This window comes from Epinephelus fuscoguttatus, linkage group LG12 (assembly GCF_011397635.1).
Source record: "Epinephelus fuscoguttatus linkage group LG12, E.fuscoguttatus.final_Chr_v1".
In the NCBI taxonomy this organism is placed as follows: domain Eukaryota; kingdom Metazoa; phylum Chordata; class Actinopteri; order Perciformes; family Serranidae; genus Epinephelus; species Epinephelus fuscoguttatus.
This window is the reverse complement of record NC_064763.1, coordinates 26,369,579-26,390,922: the sequence shown is the minus strand read 5'-3', so window position 1 is coordinate 26,390,922 and position 21,344 is coordinate 26,369,579. Positions and strand designations below refer to the sequence as shown.

At 41.1% G+C, this 21,344-nt stretch overlaps 2 protein-coding genes across 2 annotated transcripts in view; one reads left to right on the top strand and one right to left on the bottom strand.

Annotated features, from left to right (window-relative positions):
- nrxn2a (neurexin 2a) overlaps positions 1-12,963 on the bottom strand; it is a 199,569-nt gene extending 186,606 nt beyond the window's left edge. Inside the window, exon 1 of the mRNA XM_049592953.1 lies at positions 12,450-12,963. The gene's annotated coding sequence lies outside the window, so the exon portion shown is untranslated. The remainder of the gene's footprint in view (positions 1-12,449) is intronic.
- On the top strand, positions 7,473-19,689 carry pygma (phosphorylase, glycogen, muscle A). The gene is made up of 20 exons (XM_049592961.1): positions 7,473-7,831; positions 9,736-9,837; positions 9,949-10,027; positions 10,137-10,240; positions 10,453-10,584; positions 10,673-10,784; positions 10,878-10,960; positions 14,379-14,522; positions 14,745-14,837; positions 15,024-15,170; positions 15,958-16,121; positions 16,276-16,390; positions 16,473-16,574; positions 17,019-17,166; positions 17,322-17,380; positions 17,464-17,605; positions 17,722-17,929; positions 18,499-18,633; positions 18,883-18,949; positions 19,137-19,689. The coding sequence occupies exons 1-20, from the start codon at positions 7,589-7,591 to the stop codon at positions 19,284-19,286; spliced, it is 2,529 nt and encodes an 842-aa protein (XP_049448918.1). The 5' UTR covers positions 7,473-7,588; the 3' UTR covers positions 19,287-19,689.
- The last annotated feature ends 1,655 nt before the right edge of the window (positions 19,690-21,344 follow it).

The following is a 21,344-nucleotide window of genomic DNA, read 5'->3' as shown; positions in this document are numbered from 1 at the left end:
GCACCAGAGTTCGGGAAACCACCTCTTCAAGAACGTCCCGGTCCAATTGTTTTTGTGCGCACCCGAGTGCCATTGCTGTGTTCACACCTGTCCAAACAAACTGCACTTAGGGGGCAAACAAACTTATAAATATTATATTCCATTTCTGCCAGTAGATGCTCCTAAATCCTACACACTGGACCTTTAATTAAAAACATAATAACAAAGACTCTTAGGCAACAAAAGCATTTGGTCAAGGTTAGGGAAAGATCATGGTTTTGGTTAATGTCAATCAAAAAGGTACTAAAAAAATGCTGTAGTTATGAGTCACCACTGTACTGCAAAATTGCCTATTTTGGTGGAAATCAAGTGAAATATGTTGTGAACATTTTGCTGATATGTTAAGTAACATTTTTGCGACGTGCCAGGTATGTTAACATTTCCTCATTGTGTTCATAGCAAACATTATTTGCTCTACATTACATTTCCCCCAAAATGTGTTTGCTGTTTTAAATCGTTTTTATACACACATCCTTTCTAGGAGACAGTTTGTCTTGCCTTAACAGGTGCAACAGGTGAGTGAGGGAGCTGTCCATCGAGCACAGTCTACACATCCTCACTGTCCTGACTAATCAGGTAAAAGTTAAAATGTGTGTCAGTGTGCTCTGTGATTCTCTTAGTAAAGCAATTAACTGAGTCAAATTCTTTATGTGTACACACACTTGGCCAATTAAAGTGATTCTGCTTCTGAAAAGGTGTCAAAGAGTGATGTCTGATGCTTTCCTGCAAATTCTCACCCGTTCCCTTCATATCAAATGAACATTTTCCTTGTGTGTCTTTTACAAAAATTGATTTTATCACAAAATGTGTGAGAGAATTATTTGTAACTGAGAGGAAAATCAATTTTTTTTTCTTTGCAAAAGTGAGAAAAAAAATCTGCTAACACGACTGACTGCTGGTAAGCTTTATAAAATATCATGATACAAGATACACTGATAACTCCCTGTGTTAAAGGTGTACTCCAGCGATTTCAAATCGCACTTTCAAAACTTTGGGGGACTCACAGGAGAAAGATTAAACACAGCATGGTCAAAATGGAAGCAACAGAGGCCGAGATACCCTGATCTTTAGTCCTGAACTATCTTACACTTCCTATAATGGAATTCATTCATCGTTAGGACTATTTATTAGAGCATTTATTATCGGAGTCACAGACGACATTCGACATCTGTTTTCACAGGCTAAGTGAGCACCCCTTGTGATGAGTAAACTGAACTTAATGTGTAAAATCCTCATTAATTAGTTAATACATCTCGAGTTAATTAGTCAAAATATTTAATTAGCTAACAATCCTCACTCCTTATTAGGTGCAGTTGCTAGTGCTGTTTTTCTTCTCCAGTCTACTTGATGCACAACAAAGCTGGTGGTTTTCAGTGACGTTACCAGATGTACCACCAGGTGACAGTATTCCTCCTGTGTTGGCCCCGTGTTGACAGGTTCACATGGAGGCAAAATAAAACATATGACCTGAGTAAACTGCAACTTATCAGCGTCCCCGTTGAACCAACTGTGCTGTGATTCATTGCCATCAAGAAAGGCAATGCAAATCAGATGATTGGTATTCTGCAAACACAGCAGCCTTTTAACTCCACACAACAGAAATGTTCAGTGTGGATGCAATTAAATGCTTTTTTTTCCTACCATCAGAGATAAAATTGTATTACACACAAAAAAACAATAATACTTATCTTGTCTGTCACTATTAGAGATCATTGCTGGGAAACTGGAGATAAATGATTTCACAGTGCATGAAATTTAATTCAGCAAGTTCCGATTTTACACTTTAGTAGAACGTATTTTTGAACTTAGTAACTTAATTAAATGGAATACAATATAATAAGAACACACTCAGGCCGGGGAACAATTGCTTGCTGCAGCCTCATGTGCAAAAATGAATGTGTGCCAAGTAGTAGGTGTAATACCTTAAGTCCATAATTTTGGTGAGATGTAAACAAAGATGCTCATTCCCTTCAGGCAATGGAGGCGAAACAGCTTTCCAACCAACAGACTGTGTGTAACAATGAGGATGCCTGGAAGTCAATGTGTGAATGAGGCAAGAGAGAAATTACAACCAGATCAACTTGAGATGTAATTATTTGTCTGCTTAGCTGCTGTACAGTGTATGTTTGGACAGCAGCGGGGTGTTTTTGCTGAATGTAGAAAAACCTTTAAAATAAAAAAGGGACGTTTGAACTGGCTCCGGCACACAGTCTGTATATCCATCTGACCTTATTCAGAGTGTGTTGTCACGTTTCCCCTGAACCACGTGTCCTGTGCTACCTTTTAGTTTATTACTGGATCTCACATCAATCTGACAAGTCTCATTTCTATTTTTTTCACGCATTGCTTCCTCTGGAGCCAATCCCATGACTCCTGAATGCTGATGTTGTTGAGATGAAAAATTAATTCCTTTCTTCACCTGGAAAGAGCTGAATTCACCCCCTAGCCAGATGCAAGAATCCCAAAGAACTGAGAGCAGGACAAAAAAAAAGAAGAAAGAAAGAAAAAAGAAATCAATGAGGAAAAAATCGAATGCTTATGAAAAGGATGCAGTGCAACATGATGTTTAGGACATGGAGGTGCCAGACGTAGATTGCACCTGAAAATGTAACACATTATTCTGCGTGACAGCTTTCAGATACATTAATGGCTGTGTGAAGGGAGGTTTTGCTGTACTGTCAGCTTCAGATTCTGAAGAGTGAAGTATTGAAAAAGAACAAAAATCTCCCCTGCTTTTGTTGTTCAGTGGCGAAAAGAAGACAACGGGCCTGATCAATAAATAAAGAACCCAAAAAATATTTTAAAATGCGCTTTAAAGGCTCAGTTAAGTATATGGCCAACATCAATAAAAGATCCAGATGCCTCTGCACAACGCACATTTAATCTTGATGTTTTAAAGGGACTGTTTATCTCAAACTCAAAAATACATGTTTTTCCTCTCACCTGTAGAGCGACTCATCTGTCTAGGTTGTTTTGCTGTGAGTTGCAGAGTGCTGGAGATAACAGCAGTAGAGACGTCAGCCTTCTATTGAATATAACGGAGCCGCATGACTCTGTTTGTGTTGCTCAAAATGCCAAAAAAACCCATCAACTTTTAAACACTCAACAACAGTGTCTCTTTACATAAATCAGGACTCACTTCCTCAGATAATTTACAGACCTTGTTGTGAGCAGTTTCATGTAGGAACTATTTTCTTTTTAACGAACTACACTCGCCAACCGAATCACTGCACAGAAGGAAGCCAGGCCGCTCTCGACTGTGCAAGAAGCTGATTACGACCTATACTTATGTTTATGTGAGGCAGTGCACTCTTATGGCTGTAATTATTATAGAAGCAGAGGGGGAAGCAAGGTGACGGAGTATAAATCGTGTATGGGTTGAACAAGCACAGGACTTTCACCCAGGGGATCGATGTTCTTGCCTTGAATTCAACGTTGACTTCTTTTAATAACAACATAGCATAGTATGCTGTGTAATATACTGTCGAAGGAGGTGTGCATCTACTCATGGACAAGAGGCTAGTGCTCGTGACAGTGTGAGATGTAAAAATTAATGGAGCCCTCCTCGGCTGGGCTGTAATGTTAACTAGCTCAGAGGTGCTAGGTGAGCTAGCAGTAGATGCCAGCTTCTTTCTGCCCTGTGCTGTGATTGGTGGGGGTAGTTCAGTAGAAAGGTAATGGTTCCTACGTTGAAACTGCTCAAAACAAACTCTGTGAATTGACCTTTTGCCCAAGCCCCGCCCCTTTGTGATGGTCCGACAAGATGTCAGAGTAAGCATGGAGCCCACACTGTAACTAACTGCACTCCCTGAAGAAATATCATAATTTTGGAAAAATGAAACAGTGATTCCAGAGAGAAGCAGACAGAGGGGTCTACAGTCTGTGTTTGAAGGATATATCCAGGATGTCAAACTGACTCAGCAGCAACAACAGGTTAAAAAGACAAAGATAGTTAGAAGCTAAAGCCGAACTATAGGCTACAGATCACAGTGTAAAAGTGAACCACCACATCACTGCTGATCGCCACAGAAGACAATGAATATAAAGGGAAACTTTGCTGATATTGAACCAGCCGTGTGGCATCACAGTGTGTGCAGATGAATGGAGTTTGGCACACTGACCTCCACCACCAGACGGGCAGGTATCTCTGGGGGAAGTCAAACAACGTTCATCTGCGCACAATGTGATGACCCACAGCTGGTTGAATATCAGCAAAGTTTCCCTGCTTCACTGGTTCCTGTACAGCAGGGTCGGTCTTTTTTTCACTGTTATAATCATTAAAAAGCAAAAGCAGCATGTGTATACATTCAGTAGGCTATATCTTCAGTAACTAGCTAGCTAACCCTACACTTTTCAGGGTTTGATTTTGGTTTTGGAACAGGGAAGAAACGTATATCTTTTTCCAACTTCTCCAGGTAACGAGTATCATTAATACACAATGTGCCCCAGGCACAACATTTAGCTCCAAATCCACAAAACCAGCCCGAACATGAAAGAAATCTGAAAAGATTGCATTAAAGTCAATGGAGCACAGCTGTGTTGTTGTTGGACCCGATGCTATGTTATGATTGGCCAGTCTGCGTCCAGGGGCGGGACTTAGCAAAGGGTGGATTATCTTGAATACTAAAACCAAAACAATATAGATTGATAAATAACACTACAGGTACGAGGAAGAACAAGTATTTCGATTTTGGGGTGAACTATCCCTTTAAATGTCAACAGAGACCAATCAACACATTATTCCTTCTGTATATTTCACTGCTATGCTTACATGCATACTGTCTATCTATTTTTATAGCCACAAAACAACATACATGTTGAAGATGGGAAAAAAGTGAGAAACTGTAAAAAAAAGTGAGAAACTGTAAGTCACATAAATCCCAGTGTGCACCAGCCTACAAAGCTCTTACCAGCCAGCATCAGTCAATTGCCATCTACACCCTTTTGTAATGCCTGCCTGACAACACAGGTGCCTTAATAACTGTGGTTACAGTTGGGCAATCAGATCATTCATTAACATCATAGTTAATTGACTTAATATTCTCCAAGGAGTAAAAATTAAAATTGAAATTAATCAAACTTCCATGCGTCTTCATGATTACATGATAGAGAGATCATAAATAACTGCGTTGGCTGACGAGACAGACACATACTGCAGATACAGAAAATAAAGAGGAAAAAGCTGGTCACGTTGCGTGCTGGCACATGGACATGTCTCAGTGGCTAGACTGTCGTAACAACTCCATTTGTTGTTGAAAATTTGCCTCCACATCAAGAATATTATTGTTGTTGTTGTTGTTGTTTTTTTCCCTCACGGTTTCCATCAGGCGGCGCATTCATTCAGTGTGGTCTTGAAATGCTTGATGTACCATTTGACAGAACAGCCAGTAGACATGTAAGAACATAATTTGCTCATCATAATGGACAAATCGGGGGCATGCCAGCTTCAATCTCTGTCATCTGTTGTGTGATGGTTCCTCTGTTCTGGGGGTCATTTGGCATGCGGGAATATTAAAAGGAAACATAACAGGAAATGGTGTAGACAGCATTTATATACTGTGTAAGTTCTAAAAATTCTTCAAATGATGCAGAAACGGCCACAAAGCGCTGCCAACCACTTCAACCACCACTGGCAATTTGATTTCTATTTAGCTCTTGTGGTGTTTGACAGTAGCATCTTTTGTCCCTCCATCCCCGCCCCCCACCCTCTGCACCCACCCCACCCTTCTTTGCATCTTATTCAATCATACAACAAAGTGGCAAATGGTTAGAGAGACGTGATGATGTTACTCCCAGTACTTTTCCTGTCAACATTTATCCAAAGTGCAGTGCAATCTCGTACATCTTGGCATTAAAGTAACAGTCACTCTTTCATCCAGCTTTTAACCAATTTTAGTCCAAAAGCACAACCCCCCTTTTTAACAATTTAATGATAAGCGTGGAGCACTGCATCCCACTGAGAACAGCTCAGCAAACACCGCCTTCTCCCTTATGCCGCCATCCGATTCATAGTAATATACTAGCGTTGTCTGCCGGCTCTTGCTGACATTAACAAGATATGCCTTTCAAATATCATGGCCTTTGGGACTGGGTCAGAGTTACTATTTATAGAAGGTCAAGACTTCATGATAGTTTGGCTCGCTACAGTGATAACTGAAAATAGAGCGGGTTTAAGTAGCTCTTCTGCAGCTGCTTTTGTGTCTGTTATTGCTGCAGGCTCTTGAACAGATGTGATCTACATAGACTCTGGATCACTGGTTTATAACTACTTACATTACCGCTACTTACTGTGCTTGTAAAGTGATACAGTAGCATGGAACGTTGCAGTACCGCTGTTCGGGTTTCAGAGCAGGCTAAGGTACAAGTGCATCCTGATCCAGTGTGGAGCGCTAAAACAAAATACGTCCTGTAACTGCCCTCTAATGCAGATACTTATAAATAACGTGTCATCCTGCAATATAGGAATTAGCTGACGTGTGCAGTGCTTTGCTTTTTAGGTGCAACAAAATACAATTTTTAAAAATCTAATACAGTGTTACCATCTGCTGGCCAAGACACCCCTGCCAAGTACGGGGAAGAAAAACAAGTTAGCCACTGTAGCTGCCAGATATTATCAGCAGCATGTGTTTCTCTCTACAACATCAGACAATGCTTTACACATCCGGGCAAGATTTTATGTCATGCCATTATTTTAATGATGATAATGAATAATGCCGGATTACTCAAATCATTGTAGGTTGTCAGCTTGGTAAATGTCACATTCATTCTTTATGTAACAGTGAAACACAAGCGTGGCAGAGAATACAGATTTTCTGAGTAAGAAGATACAGATTGTTCTCACTGCTTTGATCAGGCTGGCTAGAAATGATCAGCCATTTATTATTGTACTGGTATATTATATGTATTAATATATAGTATATAATATGCCCTCACTTATTAGGAAAAAATATTATTTATTTTCTTGCTGTGTTACGAAAGGCAACCACACATCGGCAGCCAACATACTGTATATAAAATAAATGAATAAACTGAAGAAATTGCCAGTATTAGTAGCACTGGCTCTAGTACTTTTTTCAACTTTGAGAAGCCAAGATCTAAGATTTGTGTTTCAAAATGCTCTAAAATGGCCACTTTATACTTTTCTTTGAATTCCCCACAGACCCCACTGGTGGGTCAGGTCACAAAAGGTGACGACTGAAAAATGATGAATACATAAACTTTGAATGACGCCATCATCCTCTACGATGCCATGTAGTGCTGTCACTTACATCTTCAATCCAAGATGGGCTCCTCAGCTAGTCACGAGTTACATAATTAAAAAGTGGCAACCTCTATCCTCCACACATGACCCACCCTTTGCCTAATATATACAACCTGCTCCACCCTCTCCTTGATATTCATAGTCGTGCCTTTAAAAAGCTGAACTCGAGCCTGTTGTGTGGGCGCCTCTCCTGCTGTGTGTCTGGGCCTGGTGTGTGTGTGTGCCTGCTGTCTTACTGTTTACATCCTGCCAGAGTCGGAGCCCTGAGCTGCCACAACTCGTGCCACCATGTCTAAGCCCTTGTCTGACCATGACAGAAGGAAACAGATTTCAGTGCGAGGCCTTGCTGGCGTTGAGAACGTTGCCGAGTTGAAGCAGAATTTCAACAGACATCTCCACTTTACGCTGGTCAAGGACAGAAATGTGGCTACCAGAAGGGATTACTACTTTGCTCTTGCCCACACTGTGCGGGACCACTTGATTGGCAGGTGGATCAGAACCCAGCAGCACTACTATGAGAAAGATCCCAAAGTAAGTGCAAGTGAAAGATTTTCAGTAATATGAAATTCTATGAATATATAGATTTATTAATTAAAGTGCAATTCTGTTAACAGCATAAACAGTGTCACATCTTGCATTTGTGATACAAGGTACATTTTGTACTCCATCACAGTTTTACACACACACAGCACAGGGGGAATACAGGCGACTATATTTCATCTAAGAACTGGTTCACACCTTTATGGTGACATTTATGGATGCCTGTTGCATTGTGAACTCCCTGCCTGCCCAGCACTACACAGTGGTCATTGTTTTCATTAGCATTCTGTGCCATAACCTGACTCTTATACGGTTTCATGAACTAACTCAGCACATCTGACACATTTTAGACTAAAGGCCATGACTTATTTTCATAAGAGCAAGGGATTTATATTCTTCCACTGTACTTTGAACAGCCTGATGTCAGTGTAAGGTCGTGGCATTTAAACTTCATCAGGGCTTCTTAGCACTCTGCTGGTATGCTGCCGTTCTTATAGTGTGTTGAAACATTAACCCCCTACCCATGACCTTCTGTTCCCATCCCGTATCACCATAAAGCACATAGCCCTTACTGTATGTCATAGGAGCACATGCCTCTGAGGGCGTCCGAGTTCATATATAAGCAGACACATAGTCTATGAGAGAAGCCGTATCTCAGCAACTGCGTCGTTATTAACCAACAGCTACAGAAAGAACCTTAAAACAACAATGGGAGGCTGGCGTCACTAGACTAAAGCAGCAAACCACACCACATTATCACCTGGAAATGTCACACAAAACTGTGTGTAATCACGATAGAGAGTTCAGAGGCAGAGGGAAAATTGTATTTACTTAGCAGGAAAAATGTTCCCTGCAAGATCATTAATAACTCTGCTGAATAAAGAGGAGGATTTTTCTTTTCTTAACATGCTTACTCCGCTTACGGCTTACTCCGAAGGGTCATTGTTCTGTGACTTAAGTGCAAAAGCCCTTACATATTAATCTCTGCAGGGGGACGTGTACTTCTCTCATTAAGCTCGTTCACAGAAACTGTTTGATCAGATGTTGGTTTGCTGCAACCCTTTAACTCACAAACCATATGACCTCCTAACTCTATCACCTTGTTCCGGTGCTCCAGACTGAAAAGGTCAAAGGTGAGTCCCTTAAAGGTCTGAACAGAAATCTGAGGGCAGGACGAAATGTAAGATCACACACTGCAAAGTGAGTGTTACTGCAACAAGATTCATTTTCCACATAGCTCATATGCATTCTCGGAATAAAAAAAACAGCTAATCAGCATAATGAGACAAAAGAAGGATTGAATCCGATAAGATTGGGAACATGCAGTCATATATAATTCAAGAGATCCTGTTAGCTACTCAGTGATATGGCCCTGTCAGTTGTAGTCATTATTATTTCACTATCTGAACCACTCCGCTCCAGACATGAACCCCACAATGAAAGGGTATCAGGCTCAGGCTGACCTTTACAGCGACCTCTACAGGAGCTATTTTTGCCCGGGCCAAAATGTTGGTGTTATGTAACACCCAAAGCAATCTGTCCCCGAGTCCCTTCTCCTCTCTCCTCTCCTCTGCCTCTCCTCCTCAGCCTGTGTCCGCCCCCTTCGTGTCAGCGGAGAAAAAAACAACTAAATGGCAAAGGCTAAACACAGGCTCAGGTGGCACATTTTTATGCGCTCCCAACCATGACGCTAAATAATTAAACTTGAAGAATTCGTTGACAGTCTGGGGTGGATGTTAGTGTGACATCTGGTGTATGATGTCACAGATTTGTACACTTCAGGGGACCTGTCTGTAATAATCACACAATGACACCCTTAAATATCTCTGTTATAGTCTTCATAAGACTGTATAAGCCTGATACTGATTATTTCGCCCCTTCATCCCCAACTGTAGCGTGTGTACTACATCTCCCTTGAGTTCTACATGGGCCGCACCCTCCAAAACACCATGGTGAACCTCGCTCTGGAGAACGCCTGTGATGAGGCCACGTACCAGGTGAGACGAAGGCGCTTCATTCATTCCTCTTATAACTGTGAAGTTTCCTTATCCAATTACTGTAAAAGTGGCAGCATCTCAAAATGACTGTTTCCTGTTTGTCCTCTGTAGTTGGGCCTGGACATGGAGGAACTGGAGGACATGGAAGAAGACGCTGGTTTGGGAAATGGTGGCCTAGGACGTCTTGCCGGTAAACATCTTTCCACCCGTCAAATTCATTGAATTCGAATTACGTTTACCCCTGACTTAAATAATGCATCGTTTTACACAAGAGCTTGTCAAACGTTGATTTCTCTCAGCCTGTTTCCTGGACTCCATGGCTTCACTGGGTCTGGCTGCCTATGGTTACGGCATTCGCTACGAATTCGGTATCTTCAATCAGAAAATCATCAACGGCTGGCAGGTTAGAAACTTACACAATGTAAAGCTTTATGTTCTTGTCTCAGTGAGTAAGACTAGCTGCTGCCATTTCCTTTTCACCTTAAATCCCCTGCTGCAAAAGTTTCCTTTATTTTCCTGATCTCAGGTTCATTATTTTTCGCTATGTCTAGACCAGCACAGAAGCCAGTAATGAGTGTTTTTTCCTCTCCATATAAAATATGTGTCATTATCCAGGTTGAGGAGGCTGATGATTGGCTGCGCTTTGGCAACCCCTGGGAGAAGGCACGTCCTGAGTACATGCGTCCAGTGCACTTCTATGGCAGGACCGAGCATCACCCCGATGGTGTCAAATGGGTTGACACACAGGTGAAGATGTGATTTAAAGTAATAAGAAGAGTAATATATGCTTCCTGAGATGATATATTAACGTCTCTCCCTGTGATGGTACTGACAGGTAGTGCTGGCTTTGCCATATGACACCCCTGTCCCTGGATACAGAAACAACGTTGTCAACACCATGAGGCTGTGGTCAGCGAAGGCGCCTTGCGAGTTTAACCTCAAAGACTGTACGTGTCTGGCACAGATCAAACATTTGAAATCATGCAACAGCTGCTACATAACTTCGAATGAAAGGAGATTGTCTTTTTTTTCTCTTACAGTCAATGTTGGTGGCTACATCCAGGCTGTTCTGGACAGAAACTTGGCTGAGAACATTTCCCGTGTGCTGTACCCCAACGACAACGTAAGAATAATGACTACATTATCTTTTAATCCACCAGAACTGCACTCATAGGACGGCCATGTACATGTAAACCTGGATTAGAGGAAATACCTGAGTGTTGAAAGGTATGTAGGAGCTGTGGACTGTATGGCTCCTCTATGCCTGAAGGGCTTGTCTTAACTCAAGATGGATTTCCATAATTTGGACCCCAACTAGTGCCCTTTATCTTCAGCTAGAACCACTGTGTGCCCCTTCAGCTTCCTCTGAAGCTGTCTTTTATAGCTGACATAAGAACTGCCCACCATGTGCTGAATCCCTGAAGGCTCAAGAAGGAGGATTTGGATGATAACCATCTCGCTCCAGCTATAACTCACGTCAGGCCTGGTAATTTATGTCTGAGCAAGTGAGAGCAGGAGCAGCGGTGGACCTTATATTCCCGCTTTGTTTGAACTCGGTTCAGTCAGTGTCACACTGCTGCTCTATCCTACTGTGTATTTCTATTAATACAGACATGCTTGAACAGTTAGTCTATTGAGTGATTAGCTCATCAAAATGCAACATAGGCTACAAACATTTCACTCATAAAAATCAGAAGGTTTCACTTTTTCTAATGTGCCCTTTCTCTGTTAAACATCATTAAAGACATCAAATCAAGGTCTGGTAACTTAACAGATTAATTTCCCATTATGTATTTTATTTTAATAGACTGCTTTAACTAACCAATTGATAAATTCATGATGAAATTCACATGTAACAGCAGCTCAAATAGCACAGATAGAAAAGCAAGTTGAACGGCAATAGAATAGGCTACTTATAGAATAAAGATAAAATACAAAAAGATATATATCAGAATTAGAAAAAATATAAAGCACTAAATCAAGACACAACTATACACTCAATACTATTTACACTATATACACATTTCACTTATGCACATATAAAAAATAAGTATATTTGAATATATGTATGGGTATATATTGACAGCTGTACAGAATAATTGCACATAGTGTGTAGTTTTATAATCAAAAACAATGTAAGAACACTTTACACAGTGTTGCCTTGCAAAGGCAGATACTATAGAGAGGCGTACTGCAAACAAAATTATCATTATGATTATTGCTACTCTATTCACATAATGCCCCAGCCAGCACTTGCATATGGGGCCCGTGTGGGTAGTAAATGGTCCTACTGCATATGGGAGTGCCCATGGGCTCCATATTGGGCTCAAGCCAGTTGTCCATACTGATGGCTTTGCCCAAGCAGGCACCACATGGTAATGCCAAGGCTACCTGGGCACCAAGTGGGTATGGGCCAAAAATGGGCATGTTCCCAGGGGCCCACTTGGGTAAACCTACTCATGTGGGCAGTTGGCATGGTTGGCAACAGTCCCATTCAGGGCCTATTTTTAGCCTGTTAACTGCACACGTGTGTCCCACATACAAATGTTGACTGCTGTTTCACATGTCCCACGCAGTTTTGCACAGGTGAAAACAGGTGACAGAGCACATACCTGTTTTCCTTAGCTTGCCTGTACATGGCTGCCAAAAGCCCAGTTTCACAGCGTTGTCCTGCTGCATCCTCTCAAAGAGATGCTCGAGTTTCTGACAGTCTTTATTTTTCATCTCCACCGAAAAATAACACACAGGGGACGCACAGGAAGCGCCCTCTCTGGCGAGCTGGCACTGCCCTTCATTAAATCGGATCATTTTTAACAGAGGTTTGGTTTATAATAATATCCGGTGGTCGGTTTCATCTCGACTGCAATTATCATCTTTAAAATAAATAGCGCGCTAACTTCCGCCAACAACGAGCCAGTAACATCAGGACTTGGCAAATGGCCAATCAGAGTGCAGCAGGGCAACAGGTAATCAGTTACACCTGGCGTCAAATGGCTTTACGCATGCGCACTGTTGTTTTCCCACACTGGACACTTGCCACTATGAAGATGAGGCAAATAAAAACCCTATTTCAAAACTTTTACATCCAACCACTGACCTTAAATGATAGAGTTATGATAAATAACAGCAACCAAAGATATATATACCATACCTTCATCCAATGGTTTTCAAACTTTCTGTGCACACCTGTATATCTGTGCACAAAAGCCCCTAGAAGGTGTGTCATCACTCTTATCACAACAGAAGTCTTTGTCTTTATTGACTAACATAGAATAACAACCAAACATTACTTGTGAAATATTTAACAAAATGGTTCAAGAATTCATTTTAAAGTTTTTAAAGTTACATCAAAGCACCAATAACACATCAATTTAAATGGGAAATAATGTGAGATAATGTGATTGGTCACACACGCATAATTCTTAATTGCAAACAGTGACAAGTAGGCTCCCTGTGAAGAATTTTGAATTAAAGTAAATTACATTTTTTTAGGTAGAGTTTGCCCAGTTGAATATTGCAATAATAGTGTGTGGTGTTCACAGAATCCCACGGCACACTATTTGAGAACCACTGCCTTGATCAACAAATAGAGGGTGAATTAAGGGTGACTGGGACATAAGGTCAAATGGGACAGTTGAACTACAGATTTTATTTTCTCACCTGATGAGTAAAAAAACAAAAAGCCATCGCTGTGAAACCACATAATCAAAATTGCATGCCCTCTAAGGTGTGACTTTACATAGGTGGGTAGGGCAAGATTCAAACAGGAAATTGACCCTGCAATGCATGAGGCGAGGAAAATCTCATAAGCTTTAGCTAGTTGTCATCATACGGTCATAAAATTGTCATAGCTAATATACTGCACAAATCTTTGGTAAAAAAAAAAAAAAACGTCATGATTACAATGTACCACTGCTCCAAATCTGGAAAATCAATTTCTAAAAATCACTCCGTACCAGTAAAACAATAATTTTTCTGTTGCCAGTAGGCGGAGCAAAGGTTATATTTCCTTAGCTGTCTTTTAAAAATCACCTTAATTGGTAACAAAACATTGTCTTCAACATATCACTGGTCACTTGTACTGTTTTTGCGGTTAAATAAATGACAATTTAAACAAAAATCACTTTTTTGGGAGGAAAAAACATGAATTTTTAAGGATACTCTGGTGCAAACAGGAAATTCAACTTCCATAATTATCTCAAAAAAATGTTAGTGGGAACATTCACTCAATGCACAGATGTAATACTTTGATTAACTGTATTAGCATACAGCTATATATCATATACAGGTGTTTGATGCTACAGTAAAATGATCAGAATTGCATGATAATTATACCACAGATATATAAAGCTACTGGTGCCACCATTTTTGTGTTCCATTAGGTTTGGGTGATTATTTTAGTAAAATACAGTAGAAAGATTTCTGATGTCCATGCATGAAAGCAAGTCACTAATATGCAAGAGGCTATGTTTAATGAATAAAACAGCCCTTCATGTTTGCCTGCAGTGCAGAAACAGACAAATATGTGTCTTTACCCTCAGTTCTTTGAAGGAAAGGAGCTCCGTCTGAAGCAGGAGTACTTTGTGGTGTCTGCCACCCTGCAAGACATCATCCGTCGTTTCAAGGTCTCTAAGTTTGGCTCCAGGGAGATTGCTCGCACAGACTTCAGCAAACTGCCTGACAAGGTGAAGCGAAAAACTCAACAAAATAGTTTCTGTCAGAAATGAAAAGATTCCCCTCTGATGTTCTCTCTGTGCTTTTGTTAAATTGCCTCTGTCAGTGTGTTGAACAGGTTGTAGGTGGGTTTTATTGTATCTTAGGAGAATAGTTGAAATGAACAGTATCTACAAAGAACGATATGGTGTATTCTAATTCTGTACTGACTTGTTAATGTTCTGCATGTTCAGGTTGCCATCCAGCTGAATGACACTCACCCAGCCATGGCTATCCCTGAGCTGATGAGGGTTCTGGTTGATGAGGAGAAGCTTGAATGGGACAAGGTGAGGAAGAGCAGCACTATATTTTGCATAGCTTCAGAGACCTATTTTTCAAATCTAGAAATTATTCTAGTGCTTAAAACCATTTCTTACTTCCTGCTGCAGTGTTTTTGATTGTGACATCATCATTTTCTTGAACCATTTACCACCATCATCATACAGTAGGCTAAAATATTGATATGTATCCAGGCCTGGGACATCTGTGTGCGCACCTGTGCCTACACCAATCACACCGTCCTTCCTGAAGCTCTGGAGCGCTGGCCAGTCGAGCTGTTTGCTCATCTGCTGCCTCGTCACTTGGAAATCGTCTATGAGATCAACCGTCGCCACCTGGAGGTCGGTACTGCACATTGCAACATGTAATCATTTCCATAATGCATTGCTTACAATGTGTATTTATGGCAGCAGAGGAAGCACACACTGTTCCCTGTATTTAAGTGCCAATATAGAAATAAGTCTTGGAATAGAAAAGCTTTCTGTACCTTTATTTGCCTGGTTGAGATAAAGGTTCTTAATGTAGGTTAAGGAAGGTGGATGATGTCAAAGCTTGGTGCAATCAATGCATTTGGTTGAGGACTACATTTAAACGTATAGAGAAAAATGTGACTAGAAACGCAGAAAAAAATAGAAGTAGCACAATAATTAGAAATCAGATATTTGATGTTTTTTTGATTACAAGTCATATGTTTAGATTGCTGTGACTGTGGTAAGCGACTACAGAAAAACCTATTAAAATGCATGGAATGACTTTAGAGATCAGCACGAGGACCTAAATGTTGTAAGTCATAAACAAAATGGCTTTTATTGGCTTTTAATTGCAACATCTGTCAGAGCTAAGTTCCATGATGGCCCACGTTCCTGCTGAATGGAAAGCGAAATATTCCTGACGTGAAATTATGGGTGGGTTATATGAGCTGTAGCTCAATAAAACACTTGGGTTTTATTTATCTACCTACATACTCATGGAAACTGTCCTGTTGCTGCTCATTTGATTGATTGTAGAGTCGCCGTGTTGGCCTACTTTAATATGTGACAAGAGAAATCTACAATTCAGCAGCAAGATTTTTAAAAAATCCAATTTATGAGCTATTTTTAGCCTCATGATTTTTTTTCCACTTTGCAGAGAGTTGCTGCCAAGTATCCTGGTGATGTCGATCGCATGCGCCGCATGTCCCTCATTGAGGAAGGAGGACAGAAGAGGATCAACATGGCCCATTTGTGTATTGTGGGTTCCCATGCTGTCAACGGAGTGGCCCAGATACACTCTGACATCCTCAAAGCTACTGTGTACGTCCCTAAAATAAACACTCATTCGCCTGTAACACTCTACAGTGGTGAAACCACCAAAATACAGTAAATGTTTGTGTAGTAAATGTAGTAGTGTCTGTTTCATACACACCCAGCCTCTGTGATTTCATGTGATGCTTCACTCTGCCTGCAGTTTCAAGGACTTCTATGAAATGGAGCCACATAAGTTCCAAAACAAGACCAACGGCATCACTCCTCGCCGCTGGCTGGTCATGTGCAACCCCGGCCTGGCTGAGGTCATCGCCGAGGTTAGCTGTGTTTTAACACACACACAAAAAATCGTTGTAAATACCTTTTATTTAATTATTTTTTGTCATTTTTTTCTATCAGAGGATTGGTGAGGACTTCATCCGTGACCTCGACCAGCTGCAGGGCCTCCGCAAGTTTGTGAATGATGACGCTTTCATTCGTGATATTGCCAAAGTGAAGCAGGTGAAGTAATTTGTGCATTACTTTATATCAACTTAGTTACAGTTATGTGTCAGTTTGGAGATGCGTGTGAATAGATAACCGGGCTTTATTGTAGCTGGTGATAGCACAAAGCAATCTTTTAATGATAACATTCACAGATATTTCACATACTATCAGGCAGCAGAGCCAATCTGCAGGGCTCTGTGATCAATTTCACAACCTCAATTAACAGCTTTTACTGCAGCCTCTGCACCAGGAGTCTGATTGTATGAAAATGTCAGGGAGTTTATTTTCTCTGACACATGACATATGTTGTTTTCATTCCTAGTGTCGTTGTGTGTTTTCCTTTTGTATCTCACAGAAGAGTTTGATCAGATTTCTGAGTGTTTTATATAGAAATAACCAACAATCTGAAGTAGAACTTGTTGACTTTTATATAATTAAGTCTATGTTTTGATGAAGTAGGAAAACAAGATGAAGTTTGCTATGCACTTGGAGGAACACTACAAGGTGAAAATCAACCCCAACTCCATGTTCGACATTCAAGTCAAGAGAATCCACGAATACAAGAGACAGCTGCTGAACTGTCTGCACATCATCACCTACTATAACCGTGAGAACACATTTTTAGTCTTCTGCCTCACACGTTTTCTCCAATTCAAATACTGAGATGATTTCAGGGCACATTGTGTTTGTGTCAGAGCCTGAACACACACACACACACAAACACACGGATTCGGTCTTGTAATCTCTTCATATCTCTGCCAGGCATCAAGAAGGAGCCCAACAAGCAGTGGACCCCAAGAACTATCATGATTGGAGGAAAGGTGTGTAGTTTATGCATCTGGGCTTCAAAAGCAAATTCACCATCACAACACAAACTCATTCTCAAACTGCTCCTGTCATGCAGGCTGCTCCTGGATACCACACTGCCAAGATGATTATCCGGCTGATCACTGCTATCGGAGAGGTGGTCAACAATGATCCAGTGGTCGGAGACCGCCTCAAAGTTATCTTTTTGGAGAACTACAGAGTCACACTGGCAGAGAGAGGTAGTTACAAAATCACATTTCTCATCCTGTTAAGGACTTTTTTCATACGCAGCATAAACACAAATGCAACAAACGCTTATTAGAGTCATCAACCCTCTACTTGTGTCATCTTTCAGCCATCCCCGCAGCTGACCTGTCAGAGCAGATCTCCACAGCCGGCACTGAGGCCTCTGGCACCGGCAACATGAAGTTCATGTTGAACGGTGCTCTTACCATCGGTACCATGGACGGAGCCAACGTTGAGATGGCAGAGGAAGCCGGCGAGGACAACCTTTTCATCTTCGGCATGAGGGTGGATGACGTCGATGCAATGGACAAGATCGGGTAAGGCTTGAGTTGATCTCCACTTCTACCTCGAACATATTCTCCTCTGTTGCAGGTAAAATGAGTGATATTACCTCTGTACCACACGTTTTCCACAGTCCCCAAACATGTTTTCCACAAACTCAGAAATAGTTTGACCTTGATCCCTTAGGGGGACATGAAAGGGAGCAGAGACGGGAAAAAAGGCTCATCCCTGCCTTTTTATTTGTGCCACTACAGTATGGAATGTCTTTGCGTATAAGAACACACTGTTACCTATTGTCAGATCCATTTGGTGAAATACCTCCAAGACAGTCCAACTGTCAAGACTTCACTGTGCTCCATGCGCTCTCACTATCCAGCACCTTTTCACTCTTTCACAATAATGATCACTTCAACACTCCCAAGTGCTGTTGTTTTTTTTCTTTTACTCAAGCTGAGGGTTTCCACAGTAAAAGGTGTGGCCTTGGGGAACCTGTGCAGGCACCGACTACTACACTTCCATTATTAATGACCCAGTTACTACAGCAACAACCTTGTGCTTCTGTTTTTTCTCAACGTGCGTATTGTTTATTTTCGGCCCTGCTTAGATACCACGCCGAGGACTACTACAACCGCCTGCCTGAGCTGAAACAGGCTATTGACCAGATTGCTGGAGGCTTCTTTAGCCCAAAGCAGCCTGACCTGTTTAAAGAAATTGTCAACTTGCTCATGCATCATGACAGGTAAAGACACATCTAACATTAGCAGCCTGAGGCGCACACATGCGTACACACATACAAATAAGAACATGCATGAACTTGCATGCTGGGGTGGGGGAAAAAAAAAAAAGAAAACAACTGGCAGCCTTTTGCATGCACACCAACATTCAGTATAAGAATACACACATGCATGCACTTACAAACACAGATGCATTCACACTGCACAATCTGCTGTTTTTTTTCAGTGAGTTAATTGCATTCTTGTCTGCACAGATTTAAGGTCTTTGCTGACTATGAAGACTATATGAAATGCCAGGAGAAAGTCAACGCTCTTTACAAGGTTTGTTCATTTAAGAGCCACATAAGCCACATGGTTCATAGAAGTCTCTCCTGCATTTATAGTAAGACCTTAATTAGTGTGGGTATATTATGAGCACCACAGCTAATGGAAGGGGACTCAGTGCTGCTAATCCCTTTAATCACACATCTTATTACTCACTTACCAATCACTTTCATCTTCACCTCAGAACCCCAAGGAATGGACCAAGAAGGTGATCTACAACATCGCCGGATGTGGCAAGTTCTCCAGTGACCGCACCATTGCCCAGTACGCTCGTGAGATCTGGGGCATGGAGCCTACGCTCGAGAAACTCCCCAACCCTGACGGGCACTTGTAAACTGTCCACATGACAGCCACCATCCAAGCCTTCCCCTGCTTCCATCATAACACGGATGCCTTAAGAACCTCCATGTACGTCTGGTGAAAGCCCCCACAAACCTGCATCCAAAAGGGATTAGAATTAAATGCCTCCTGTATGACTACATTGTGTCTCACACACACTCTTGGCTCCGGCACAGTTTACATTCTTCATACCTGCAGATTCACACTATCCAGGTTACAGACTGGTGTTAACAAAACTGCTGTTGCAACTAGAAACTGCTGTGTAGCTGCCATAAAGTGGATAAAAGAGCTTTGTGGTGGGCTTTGTGAATTTGTTGGTGATTTTTTTTTTATTAAAAAACAGAAACTCTTGTATTTCCACTCAGACCCATTCTGCATAAAATCTATCTTAAATACCATGACAGCCTGGGTGACTTTTTCCAGCTGGTCGTGTTCTATTTGAGGGATAGCCGGGTATTTTCAGGTCATTTAATAAAGTATTGTAGAACACAGATACACATAATACATTCCGTTGCAAATGAAACTATTATTGGGTAAAATTGCACTTCCAATCATCACACTCAAGTAATGGCCATTTGAACTACAGCCTGAAAACCCTCTTCAGTGCACTCTGATAATCAAACGTACATTTAACTTCCAAAGACCTTGTGTCCTCGTATAAGGACATTACATTTTGGGTGAACTGGACCTTATACGTCATTCTGCTCAATTCAGACCTCTAATCCTCCTTCATGGACACTTTTTTTTTGTGCCAAGTAGTGATAGTAAGACCACAATACATTCATCCATGTAAAAACAAGAAGGCAGCCATCTCTGCCAAGTCAGTCTGCAGCTGATCCTGGTCCAAAACCTGATCATATACATTTGACCACTTACAGCAACAGTAAAAAGGTAAGATGCTGTTAATAAGAAAATACTCATTTGCAGACATTGGGAATTTCTCATCAGCTAGGTGAGTGCCATTGGGACTTTATCATCTTCTCCCTTGAGGACATTAGGGCTTTATTGTTGTCTCGTTTCAGGATATTGGGACTTTATTTACTTATTATCGTTGACAATATTTAGTTTTTTTTATACTTATTAGGTCCTACTAATCTCAAATAGCTAGGAAAAACTGAAAATGCATACCAAACAAAAGTTTGATTTTAATATTTTTGCAATCCAATCTGGGTATATTGACTATAAAGGAAAACCTATCTGGGCTAATGCCATGGTGTGAGGACAGTACACTTCTGGACTCTGCAAAGGACCTGAATCAGGTCTTTAACCATATTTGGAAGGTCAATATTTGTCAGTGCCGGTTGATGACGGCATCAACAGATGGGTGAAAAAAAAAATCAAAAGGGGAAATAACATGTTTAAAGTGTAATTATATACTTTTGAATACACTCTGTCAGCCTGTAATTTGAGGAAACAGTGACGTCAGTGCAAATGCACACCTCCACGTTTTGCTCTGATGTGTGGGGTTGTTGTTGACTCTGTTCTCAGATGATGGATGATCTGTCAAGGTGAAGCCAAATTCACTACTCTTGTGCAACACGTCCTCATCAGCGATTATTTGTAATTATCCCGAATGCAAGTGATTATGCAGTTAGTCAAAGATAGGCTTTTTGTTGTTTTTTTATGATCTCATTTAGAATTAAATTAAATTTGCAAGATTCAAGAAGCAGAAAATCTGCGGTGAGATCAGCAGACAGCAGCGACCAAGCTGCAGGCTGCCTGAGCTGAGTGTTAAGTCAACACTCATTTCATATCTGCATAATCCTTAGATACAGATCAACCTATTTTATGTATATAAGCCTAAGTAAGACATTAACCTTTTCTCATTATCTTGTAACCCTACTTTCTCAGTCTCCAGCCCTCCTGGCCTGTGGGTAATACGTGGGCTACAATTTCCCTTGTGTTTAGATAATCTTCTTTAATTCACACCTATACAGCAAGACAGTGTGCAACTGAGGTGACTGCTACGCTCACACCTGTCCCTGCAAACAATGACAGGTAGGAACTATAATTATGGGGGACATTGAGTAGTAACTTAAATGTTACACATGCA